Genomic DNA, 12,840 nt, shown 5'->3' with positions numbered 1-12,840 from the left:
TTCGAGCGTCTTGCTTGCCATAGAGTCATGGAGTTATTCAGCATGGAAACAGGCCCTTCAGCCCTACTAATCCATGCCAGCCAATGCTGACCCCCAGCTAGTGAGATCTGATGGACACAGAAAGGTCTTCTGTGGCCTGTATATGGGCCACCTCTGCCCATTGCCTGAACCAGTAGTTGCTGTGTGATGGGATGGGTGTGGACCCCTTACAAAGAAATACACATGACCTTCAGAATGGAGTCCATGGTCTCCCATTGCTGTCGAACCTCCTGCAAGAACATAGAGCTTAGCTCCTCGATGCTCCTTGTTATCTCCAGTGTTCAGCCAGGCAGTCCTGATGCCCCATTCACCAACTCATTGTCGATATGCGTCAGTTCCCAAGGCAGGTTAAGAATTAGCATTGCATTCTTAAATATCTAGAAATAAGAATTTGGAAATGCGACCATAAAAGTGTTGGATTCTAACAATCCTTCCGTCTGTTTAAGGAGAGAAATCTTTTATCCTACATGACACTGGGGTTACGTATGACCCCACGCCCACAATAAGGCAATTGACTCTAAACCACCATCTGAAGACATTCAGCTTGTCACTCAGTTATATCCAAGTACTATGGAGTGCTTGAAGTGGTCACAGGGAGAACGTGCAAACTCCATACAGACAGTCCCCGAGGTTAGTATCGAACCTGGGTATCTGGTGATGTGAGGCAGGAACTCTACCATTTGCACCACTGTGCCACCATAACTGTGTTCTATAACAAGGGAAATTAGAGTTGCTGCCTTACAGCGCGAGAGCCGGGTTCGATCCTGACTACGGGTGCTGCCTGGACAGAATTTTTATGTTCTCCCTGGGTTTTCTCCGGGTGCTCCAGTTTCCCCCCACATTCCAAAGACGTGAAAGTTGTAGGTTAATCGGCTTTGGTTAAATTATAAATTGTAGGATTGTGCTAGTGTACAGGGTGATCGCTGATCGGCGCCGACTCGATGGACGAAGGGCCTGTTTCCGTACTACATCTCCACAGTCTAAAGTAAAGAAAAATAAGACATTTTAAGAGTTGTTTTAATTCATGGGCATTTATCAGCTTAAAGGACATGTTCATCACTATTAAGGCAGTGCATAAAACACAATGTCTGTTCTTATTATCCCCACAGTTGAAGGCCAGCTATCTTTTGCGACGGACATTTCATCTATTGAGCAAAACCGTGTCTTCATCATTGTCTGTAAGGCAGAAGGCTGGTATCCTGCACCAGCTATCCTATGGAAAAAAAACAGCACAACCATTGATTCAAAAATGTACTCCACCACTGTCCATCAGTCTTCAGAAAATCACTACAATACCTTCAGCACTTTAAACCTTACCCTTAGTGTCAGCTCTAACATTACGTGTCTGGCCAACATTAAAGCTCTTCCTCAGCCTAGAACTACTGCGCTATTCATCACAGTGAAGCCAAGTAAGTATAAATGCCTTGTGTACTGGAGTGAAGCAGGGTTTATTTAATGCCACGATTTACTGATGGGTCACAATTTATATCAAACGCAGTCCGTGAGAAGGTTACAGATAGATGTCATGTTGGGAGTAATACTGAGCAGGGATGTCTCAATTATTGTAGTAGACTCGTTTGTGGGCTGTGGTGTCCTTGGACCAGGGAAATGAAGAATATTAATTTTTCTGAAGTGTTTACATGGTGTGGGGGGGACAATAACTAACAGCAATATGGTGACCAGTGGCGCAGTAGTAGAGTTGCTGCCTTACAATGGCAGAGACCCGGGTTCGAGCCTGACTTCGGGTGCTGTCTAAATGGAGTTTGTACGTTTTCACCAGCTGGCTCCAATTTCCTCCCACATTCCAAAGATGGACAGCTTTGTAGGTTAATTGGATTTGGGGAAAATTGTAAATTGTCCCTAGTGTGTAGCGGAGTGCTAGAGTATGGGGATCGCTGGTCTGCACGGACATGGTGGACTGAAGGGCCTGTTTCCATGCTGAATCTCTAAACTAAACTAACGGCAGAATTAGGTCCATGTTTATCCAAGCCTCCTGCCACCATTTTCCCTCTGAGTTAACAAATAAAAAATAGTTTACAGAAGGAACAGGTGTCCACAGTATTAAATTGTGACCTTGTTGACAAAGGAGACATTTGTATAAGGAAAGACACACATGCTGAAGTGTCTCAGTGAGTCAGGCAGTATCTCTGGAGAACATGGATAGGTGACGTATCGGGTCAGGACCCTTCTTCGAACTAGCATCTGCAGTTGCCTGTTTCTACAGACAATTGTAGAAACCTATTTCAGACTTTGGATTGATTTATAATGGGTTGTCTATTTAAAGTAAGCTCCACCTCATAATGAGGACAATAGAACCATATTTCTTAAATACACAATTCTAAAACACTAATTGGTGACCATTAATGATTTTGACCCTGATTTTTAATATTCATACTTCAAAGAATTCTGTAACTATTTTAATTGGTACAATTTTTTAGAGGTGTGTATCAATGAACCACTAGAGCTAAATGAGGTTGCTGGAAAAGGTCAGGTGAATCCATTGTCCTTCTCCAAAATCAAGAAGGCATCTAAAACACTCAGTCGCCTTGTTTCAAACAACAGTTTGAACTGTTTTACTGTTATAATGTTATTTTTACAAACCATGTTTCTCGGGGTATCTAAATCTAAATTTTATTAGTTATTTAAGTATGACATCGGATGGAAGCAGCAAACCCAAATCATGTTGTACTTATGTGCAATAACAATAAAATATATTATTATTATCGTCATTATTATTATTATTATTATTATTATTATTATTATTATTACTGAATATATATCTGCATGCTTAATTTGTATATGCTTATTAACATGTAGATAGCTTATTACGGAATATGGAGTTAGTTATTGTCCCATAGTATAAGTCTATGTCGGCAGTTTAGATACTACTTTGGCATTTAGCTTGGTTTTTTTTTTTGATAAGCGCTTATCCTGATGTTATGGCAGAAGTATTTTGTTTATCAGTAATGAAATGTTCCCCATTAAAGTTATCAATCAATCAGTCCTCTCTCCCTTATAATGGTATGAGGTAATCGATACAATTTTTGTAGGCTTACTCTCTTGATGTACTCGAATTTTGCAGTCTTATAGTTTGTTCGTCTTTTCCCAAATCTAAAATCAATTGATAGTGTTTAACAACAATTTGCTAATTCTCCAATAAATTGTATTCCCATAAAAAGGGGGTGAGTTATGGACAAACTTCAAAACTAATCAATCTGTTGAAATATGAAAAATATGTCTGTGATAAAATTAACAATAGTGGCCTCCACATTGACAATGACACGGTATGGTGGTGCAGTGGTAGAGGTGTAGCCTTACAGCACCTGAGACTCGGGTTCGATCTTAACGGTGCTATCTGTACGGAGTTTGTATGTACTGCCTGTGATCTACGTGGGTTTTCTCCGGGATCTCCGGTTTCTTCCCACATTCCAAAGACAGACAGGCTTGGTATAATCGTAAATTGTCTCCAGTGTGTGAAGGATAGTGTAAGCATGCGGGGATCGCTGGTCGGCATGAAGTCGGTGGGCCGAAGGGCTTGTTTCCGCACTATATCTTTAAACTAAACTAAGATACTAGTAATTGCTCCAATATAACTCTGATTAATATCAAAATCTATCAACATGTATGATAGTAGAATACATTAATTGGTAATATATGACTTTTATAAAATATTTCTAATGTTATAGTTTACTTTAACAGCCAAATCTCCTTACATTATGATCATGTCAAACTACAGTTATTGCAGAATATTTTACTGAAGACATATCAAGCCTGCAATATTCAGGAAAAAAAAAGATTTATAATGTTATTATTACGATTGTTATAAATGGCCATAGAATGCCTTGATCTGAGAACATTTCAAGGCATATTGACATTACTATTATTTTTAAATTATTAGTCGGCACTAAACTGGATAATTTCTTAATAAATGCATAATATAAATTATTCCAGTAGCTCAGGGGATAGGTGCAGCCAGACCAAGATGATTTTGGATTCTGTTTGATAGTATGTCAGATGTGTGATGGTGAAGCTACAAGAATTGATCTGAACCTCCTTAGAGGGAGCCTGACTATCGACCGATATCAAGGCTGTGCATGTAGACATTGGGCAACAACAGTTTGGAGCCTCTAATTGCAAACTCAATGCCAGTCAACCTCCCGAAAATCAGGTTTAGATAAAAATGCACAGAAAAGAAACCTCAGAGTCTGTGACTGAAATCCAAGTCCGAGGCAAAAGTTCGGGTAAGATAGGGGGGGAATTAAATCATGACTTGTATTTCATTCTCATAGTTTGCCTGTTGTACCCTTGTAGTTAGCTTATTATTAGTTTCGAGAAACAGGGCGGAAACAGGCCCTTCGGCACACCGAGTCCATACCGACCGGCGATCCCCGCACACTAATGCCACATCTTCGCTTACGATGTGGAATAATAATACTGACACAATATTTACAGGTTACATTCCTTTGTCTCTATGTTTATTATCTCCCCCGGCCATGGCCTCCTGCCTTGGCTTACACAGCGCACCTGTGACAGATCTTGACTAATCTTTTGGCATCTTTCTCACAACCTGGCCACCACACTTTGCTCTGTAAATTCTGTTTGGTACAGACGATGCCTAAATGTCTGTCATGAGCCAATGACATGATCCTTGGTCGTAGTGCCTGCGGGATCTTCAATCTGCTTCCTCTCAGCACACACTGACCAATTAGACTAAATTCATCTTTTATGGGAACATGTAATTTGTAAGGGCATTGATCCCATTGCCCACTGTGTATACGCTCTCTGATATCTTTGAGTTCAGGATCATGTTCCGATTCCCTTTCAACTTCCTTCATTGTCACGGCTCTTGGCGTTGACTGAATTATGACGAAGTGCACAAAGTTCTCTGCTTCCATCTCTAGCGTGGATGTTGCTCCCAGCTGTTCATCCTTCAACAGTCTCGATGGCGGGTCTGCGATGTTTGCTTTCCCAGCTACTGTACTGTTGGAGTCTTAGCACCCATCGTTTTATTCTGGCACATGGCTTCGACCTTGTCAAATAGATCACTTCCAGCGGCTTGTGATTTGTAACGAGTTCGAATTCGATTTCACTTTAGCCTTGGCCGGATGCAGCCCTTCACTTGTGAGTCCGTGACCCATGAAATCGATCTTAGAGACGTCAAACTTGTACTTTTCTTCATTCACGGTGAGTCCTGCTTCTTGAAGTTTAGTCAACACTAGCTTCAACCTCCTGTCATGCTCTTCACGAATTAGTGCATGGACGATGATGTCATCTGATACGTTTGCTGCTCCTGGTACACCTTGAATCACTCTGTGGATTTCGTACTGATAGATCTCGGGGGCAGCATTGATTCCGAACATCAGTCTTTTGAACCGATACAATCCACAGTGAGTGACGTATGTTGTCACCTCTCTTGACTCTGGATGTTATTCCAATTGATGATATCCCCACTTGAGATCAATTTTGGAGACCACTTTACTGGTTGATAACTCTTGTAGCACCTCATCAACCTTAGGAATTGGCTTTGTCTTTCTCTGATTATTACCTCATTGGCTCTCCTCATGTCAACGCACAGTCTGATGTCATCATTGGTTTTCGGCACAATCACCACTGGACCCATCCATGGTGTCGAACGTTCAACTGGCTCAATAATGACCTGATCAATCAACTCCCTGAGTTTAGCTTCTACTTTTCCCCAAAGTCCAAATGGCGTTTTCATCACCAGTTGAGCTATCGGCTTGACATTTTCATCAATGGCAAACTTCACTTGCCGGCCTTTCAATTTTCCAACCCCTTGGAATACTGAGTGAAATTCCTGCCTCATGTCATCATATGACTGCACTGAATTGACTTGCACTCCGATGTGAGGCAGTCCCAGCTCTCGAGCTGTATTGCTACTCAGCGAAGGTTCTCCCTTCTCTATCAACATGAATTCTGCTTCAGTTTTTCTATCTCCGACTTCTACTTTAGCCGTGAAACATCCAATCGTCTGCAATGGTTTAGTTGCGGCGTATGGATATAACTTCCTGCTACACCTCCTTGACGTGCACTTGATCTTCTGCTTTTTCAAGCATTCCCAAAGTAATCTGCCAATTATGTTACTGTCGCTACCAGAATCTACAATCACTGGCACTGTAACACTTCCGATGGTCACTGCAACTTTCACGTGATGGCTTATCATTCAATGCAAACTGATAATTCATTTTAACAGCATGCTCACCAGCTTCATCACTGTCTTCATCACGTCCAAAATCATCTTCCACGTGACGGACGTGACCCTTCTTTTTCTGCCAAGGTCTATCTTTCTTTTCACTGGACTTCCCTTGTTGTAATCACTTGTCTTGTCCCTGGCCTGACTTTTACATTTCTTTGCAAAATGATCTTTATCTCCACATTTCCTACATCTTCTACCTTTTGCTGTCAACATGCATCTTTCCCTATGTGACCCTTGTTGCAACACCTGTAACACTCGATCTCTTGTTCAGGCTAACTTCTTGGACTACCGTAGGACAACCAGTTAACTTGCCCAGTCTTTGAATCTTTCAATTTCATGCTGTGAAATTACCCCTCAACAGATTCCAGTGCCGCTGCAATCGACAAAGCATCATTAAGGTTTAACTAAGCAGGAGCAACCCACCAGAACCAATTAGAAGTACAAAGTTGACAACAGGACCAAGGGTTGACATAGCTGTTGACTTTCTTGGACCACTTCCAACAGGTGAATCAATTATGGTTGTGGTAGACTACTATAGTAGGTTCTACGAGTATGCAGTGATGAAGTCAACTACAGCAGAAAAGACGGTACAGGCATTAGCAGAGATCTTCGCCAGACACGGGTTGCCAGTTACACTGTACTCCGACAATGGGCCACAGTTTGCTTCTGAGATGTTTGCTGAATACATAAGAATCACAGGCATCCATCATCACAAGGTCTCCTAAATGGCCACAAGCTAACGGAGAAGTAGAGAGACAAAACCAGTCCATAGAGAAGAAGATACGAATCCCCCATGCTGAAGGGAAAAACTGGAAGGAGGCACTGGTAGCATACGTACCTGTATATCGGGCGATCACTCACTCAACGTCAGGGAAAGGCCCAGCAGAAGCCTTGATTGGAAGGAAAATATGCACAAAAATACCAGAAGTGCGAGTGATCACGGAGGACCAGGAGCTGAGAGACTGTGATGCCGAAAAGAAAGGTGCGGTAAAATGTTATGCCGACTTGAAACAAGGAGCCAGGCACTCTGAAATAATGACTGGTGATGACGTGCTTGTGAGGCGAGATGATGGCGGTAAGGTGGACACTCCTTACCATTACTGGATCGAGGAGTGGCAGCGTGGTGGCAGTCAAGTCTCCAGAAGGTGTTATCTACAAAAATGTATCGAGTGGCAAAAAGTACATGTCCAGAGACACTCAAAGCGAGGTGGCCCAAAATCCACCGAGAGCTTCCGATTCAGAGGGGCCAGACGACATCCCTGAGGCAGTGACCAGTGCTCCTGAGACAACCAGCATTTCCGAGGTGGTGACCATTCCAGAGGCTGCAGGCTGCAACTTGGAGGACAGGTCGTGTGTGCACTGTGTAAGCCAAGGCAGGAGGCCATGGCCGGGGGAGATAATAAACACAGAGACAAAGGAATGTAACCTGTAGATATTGTGCCAGTATTATTATTCCACATCTTAGGCGAAGATGTGACAACTAACACTATACTACACACACTAGGGACAATTTTACACTGATATCAAGCCACAAACGTACAAACCTGTACCTATTTGGAGTGTAGGAGGAAACCAAAGATTTCAGAAAGAACCCATGTGGTCATGGTGAGAACCTACAAAATGCGTACAGGTAGCACCCGTGGCCGGGATCGAACCCGGGTCTCTGGCGCTGCAAAGCAGCAACTCTACCGCTGCGCCACCATACTGCCCTACTTGGACTACGTGTACTATTTTGTCTATTAACCTCAAAAAGGTTCTATTGTCAGGAACGATGGCGCCACTGGTTATCGACTGTTCACTAATTCATTGAAATATTTGACTTCAGCTGCTGACGGGAATCAGTCTTGGCTAATTATTGCCATTGTGGTGCCCATTGCTGTGGCCATCCTGCTTATAATACTCATCATTGTGATTGTTATCTGCCTAAAACGAAGAAAACGCTATGGTCAGTGCCAACATTCTCTTTATCCTTTATTTACATACAGCTTTAATTTAATTTTAAAGATGTACACAAAATGTTGGATTAACACAACGGGTCAGGCAGCATCTCTGGAGAAAAGGAATAGGTGACGTCTCGAGTCGGGTCCCTACTTCCGACTGAAAGATACACGTGGGGGATTGCGGGGGTGGGGGGGGGGGTGGAAGAAAAAACTGGTGGCGAGGAAAGGCCAGAACAAATCATGGGCCAGCAACAGATGACCTTGGGATGGGTGGGGTCCATAATGGCCCATTGTTGGCTGGGGAAGAGAGAGGGACATAAGGATGTGAACAATGGAACTCGCAGAACGACTAGGGGTGGAGGAGGTGGTGTAGGTAAGAGAGGGAGGGGGAGGGAATGTGTAGGAAGGAACTGCAGTTGCTGGTTTAAACTGAAGATGGACACAAAATGCTTGAGTAACACAGGGGGACAGGCAACATCCCTGGAGAGAAGGAATGGATGACGTTTCGGGTCAAGACCCTTCTTCAGACTAGTCAGGGGAAAAGGAAACGAAAGGGGGAGGAAATGCAGGAGTTACTTGAAATCAGAGAAGTTCATACTGCTGGGTTGTAACCAGCCCAAGCGAAATATGAGGTGCTGTTCTTCCAATTTGCATGTGACCGCACACTGACAGCGGGGGAGGCCCAGGACAGAATGGGAAGGGCGAGTTAAAATGTTTAGCAACCAGGAGATCGCGTAGGCGAATGCGGTTGTTTTGTATAAGAAGGAACTGCAGATGCTGGTTTAAACCAAAGATCGACCCAAAAAAGCTGGAGTAACTCAGCGGGACAGGCAGCATCTCTGGAGAGAAGGAATGGGTGAAGTTTCGGGTCGAGAACTCTGAAGAAGGGTCTCGATCCGAAACGTCACACATGCCTCCTCTCCAGGGATGCTGCCAGTCCCGCTGAGTTACTCCAGCTTTTTGTGTCTATCTGCGGTTCTTTTGTATATGTTTTGAATTATATTCATAAATGTGCAGAGTGATTTGGCATGTTACTCGAGGGTCTTAGACCAGACAATGCCAGACTTTGGGCCAGTATTTGACGGATTGTATCTGTGCTAACTGAGTCATTGAAGGCTATCTAATCAAGTGAGCTGGAGTGATTTATATTATTTGACTTTACCGTAAGAAATTAAATTCCAAGAATGATAATAACAAGTAAAGGCATGGGGGAGGAAAAGCCTTGTGATGTCCTTGAGAAACTAATTCTCAATTGATCCCTCTGTTAAATACTTACCTTGAGTTTGCCAAGGTTATAAACTATCCTGCGTTATACATTTCTTTGTGGGTAATGTGTTTCGTTTGTTTATAGCTCTGTGTGTGAAATAATCAAACCTAGATGATTCAGATTCTCCAGAAATTGTCAAAAGAACTGGAGATAATTACCACTGTGGGCTGTGGAGGTCAGGTCAATGGATGTTTTTAAGGTGGAGATTGATTGATTGTTGATTAGTACGGGTGTCAGGGGTTGTGGGGAGAAGGCAGGAGTATGGGGTTGAGAGGGAAAGATAGATCAGCCGTGATTGAATGACGGAGGAGACTTGATGGGCCGATCGGCCTAATTCTGCTCCTGCAACTTATGAACTTATGAATTAATTTTGTTAAAAGAAGATACCGTATAAGCTGCATTTCAAATGGTGTCCCAAGATGGGCTAAAAGGGATTGCACTAACTTCTGTGCAGCACATTGGGGTTGTTACGTTGGCTAAAAACCACAATAGCAAATGCTACTATGTCTTTTAAAATCCATTGTGTGGTCTTCCCTCCATCATGTTTCACCCCTATATGTGGAACTCCCCTGGGAAGCCATTCTATGTCCATTTCACAGGTTACTATGACCCAAGCTCAGGATCTTCCAACCTTTAGACCACAATATCCCGTGTTTTTCAGCTCCAGTGGTCTCCTGCATTAATGTCTTTGCTCATTCAACTGGAAGATATACCTGAAAGAACAGACACTTTATCCCCCTCTTCCGCTAACCCTTCTGGAGATATATCAATTAGACAGGTACATGGATGGATAGGACAGGTTTAGAAGGATATGGGCAAAAGCAGGCAGGTGCGACTAGTGTAGACATGACATGTTGGGTGGTATGGGCAATTTGGGCCTGTTTCCACACTGTATGAGTATTTGATTTGATTTAATTCAACTTTATTGTCATTGCACAAATACGAGTACAGGTACAACAAAATCCAGTTTAGCGTCTGGTCAGAGTGCAAGATAGTAGAAATAAAAAATACTGGTTAAACAATATGTGCACTGTGGATGAATTAAACTGGTACACAGTTAAAATAAAAGATAGACACAAAATGCTGGAGTAACTCAGCAGGACAGGCAGCATCTCTGGAGATTAGGAATGGGTGACGTTTCGGGTCGAGACCCTTCTTCAGGGGAGTGGGCCATACAGAGATAGAATGTAGTCGGAGACAGTAGTAAGACTGATGGGAGAACTGGGAAGGGGGAGAGGATGGAGAGAGAGAGAAAGGGTGGGCTGTTCATCCAATTTTCACTGGGCCTCACTCTGACAATGGAGGAGGCCCAGGACAGAAAGGTCAGATTGGGAATGGGAGGAGGAGTTAAAGTGCTGAGCAACTGGTCCCGCTCAGTTACTCCAGCATTTTGTGTCTACCTTCCATTTAAACCAGCATCTGAAGTTCTTTCCCACACATGCTGTGCAGTTAAAATATCACTCTTTACTAAAAAATTGTCTGCTTGTAACAACCTAATGGAAAAATTATGCTATTGCAGAATTTCCTCGTTAATAACTGTTTTTCTTTACTTTTTAGAAACTCGCTATCGGAATGAGTTGAGGTAAGTAAGCATGCATTCGTTTTTTTAATGATATATACATTCCAAAATTGGTAAATCTTTAGAAATATTTTATCTGCTGGAATACCTGACGTGGTGCAGCATTGTATATAAAGACATGGTAATGAGTTAGACAGTGGAAATAAGGAACTGCAGATGCTGGTTTACATGAAAGGACACAAGGTGCTGAAGTAGCTCAATGGTTCAGGCAACATCCTGGCGAATAGGGATAGGTGACATTTTGAGTCGACAATCAGTCTGAACAAGGATCGCGACCCAAAACGTCACCTATCCATGTTCTCCAGAAATGCTGCCTGACCCACTGATGATGGGTCCACTCCAGCACTTTGTGTCCTTTTTAATATGTTAGATAGTATTGGTTAGGATGTCAGTAGACCACCTAGTATCATTGTCTCCATCACCAGAAGGAGAAAAATCAGCCTGTGCTTCTCTTCCATATCGCTACCCTGTAATTTCTAGTGGAAAATGGATACAATATAAATTCTACTGAACCTGCACTATCTATAGAAGAAGGAGAGGTGATCTTCTTATCACTTACAGAATTCGTAGGGGTCTTGACAGGACTGCTGCAGAGTTAATATTATCCTTGGATGTAGCATCTGGAATCAAGAATCACAATCAGCCATTCAAGGATCAGTCATTCAAGTCAAAAAAGAGAAGTAATTTCTTCATCCAGAGGATGGTGAATCTTTGGAATTCTTAATCTAAGAGGGCAGTGGAATTCAGATACTGAGTGTATTCGAGACAGATATTGGTAGATTTTTAGGTATCAAAAGAACAAAGGATATTGGATTAATGCAGAATTATGGTATTGAGATAAAAAAGAGAGATTTTCCATCTTCTCCATGGAAGATTGTCAATATTCTATTGAATAGCAGAGCAGAAACAAGGGGCCGAATGGCCTACTCCCGATTCCATAATGGTTATTTTTTTAAATAGAGGTCCGATCAAACTCGTCTGTGATGCAGTCAATGGTTACGCAGGCCTGTAAAAAATGACAAAAGTAAACTGATCAATGAAGATGTTTGAGTTACTGGTTAGAATCTACTGACACTGCTCCTCAACGATGGAATCATCTTCCCATCACGTTCCTTATGTACCACAGTGGCTTTTTTTCCCGATAATGCTCCTATGAAGTGTCTTCAGGTATGTAGTAGTTTAGTGGTTCACTGGTTAGGTCCTCGTATAGCCTCCTATCCTAAATCAATGACCGGGTTTGGAGCCGCATAAAGACCAGGCTCAACGAAGATGGCACATTTCCTTCCCTCATGACTTCAGCAAGTCAAGCAGTTTTCTCATCATATTTAATATTTACTTGAATTTAAAAGCCCCAGCTCCTGTGGGCGGATTCCAAACACGTGTCCACAGATTAATAGATCCCTGACTCTTGAGTACCGGTCTAGTAACTTAATCCAGTATGTGTAATGTGATGGACTTGTTCTAAATCCTAACGTTCTTTAATGCCGATCTGTATTACAATCTCCAGCATAAGATGAGGAACAAAAATGTGAGTCATTTCACAGTTCTTCAATTTAAATAGTATTGAAATTTTAGTTTAGTTTAGATTAGAGGCACAGCGTGGAAACAGGCCCTTCTGCCCACTGAGTCCATGCTGAATAGCGATCTCCGTACACTAGCACTATCCTACACACTAGGAACAAAAATGTTTACCAAAGCCAATTAATCTATAAACCTGTATGGCTTTGGAATGTGGGAGGAAAACCAGAGCACTCGGAGAAAATACTTGCAGTCACGGGGAGAATGTACAAACGCCGTACAG

The 12,840-nt window shown here is 42.6% G+C and overlaps 1 protein-coding gene across 1 annotated transcript in view; it reads left to right on the top strand.

Moving 5' to 3' along the window:
• The window catches only part of igsf5b (immunoglobulin superfamily, member 5b), a 61,719-nt gene that overhangs the window by 24,327 nt on the left and 24,552 nt on the right, over window positions 1-12,840 (top strand). Inside the window, exons 4-6 of the mRNA XM_055645139.1 lie at window positions 1,149-1,448; window positions 8,079-8,198; window positions 11,018-11,042. Of these exons, the coding sequence (XP_055501114.1) occupies window positions 1,149-1,448; window positions 8,079-8,198; window positions 11,018-11,042 (445 nt within the window). The remainder of the gene's footprint in view (window positions 1-1,148; window positions 1,449-8,078; window positions 8,199-11,017; window positions 11,043-12,840) is intronic.

This window comes from Leucoraja erinacea, chromosome 13 (genome assembly GCF_028641065.1).
Source record: "Leucoraja erinacea ecotype New England chromosome 13, Leri_hhj_1, whole genome shotgun sequence".
Taxonomy (NCBI): domain Eukaryota; kingdom Metazoa; phylum Chordata; class Chondrichthyes; order Rajiformes; family Rajidae; genus Leucoraja; species Leucoraja erinaceus.
The sequence above is the reverse complement of the archived record's forward strand: the minus strand, read 5'-3'. Positions and strand labels throughout refer to the sequence as shown.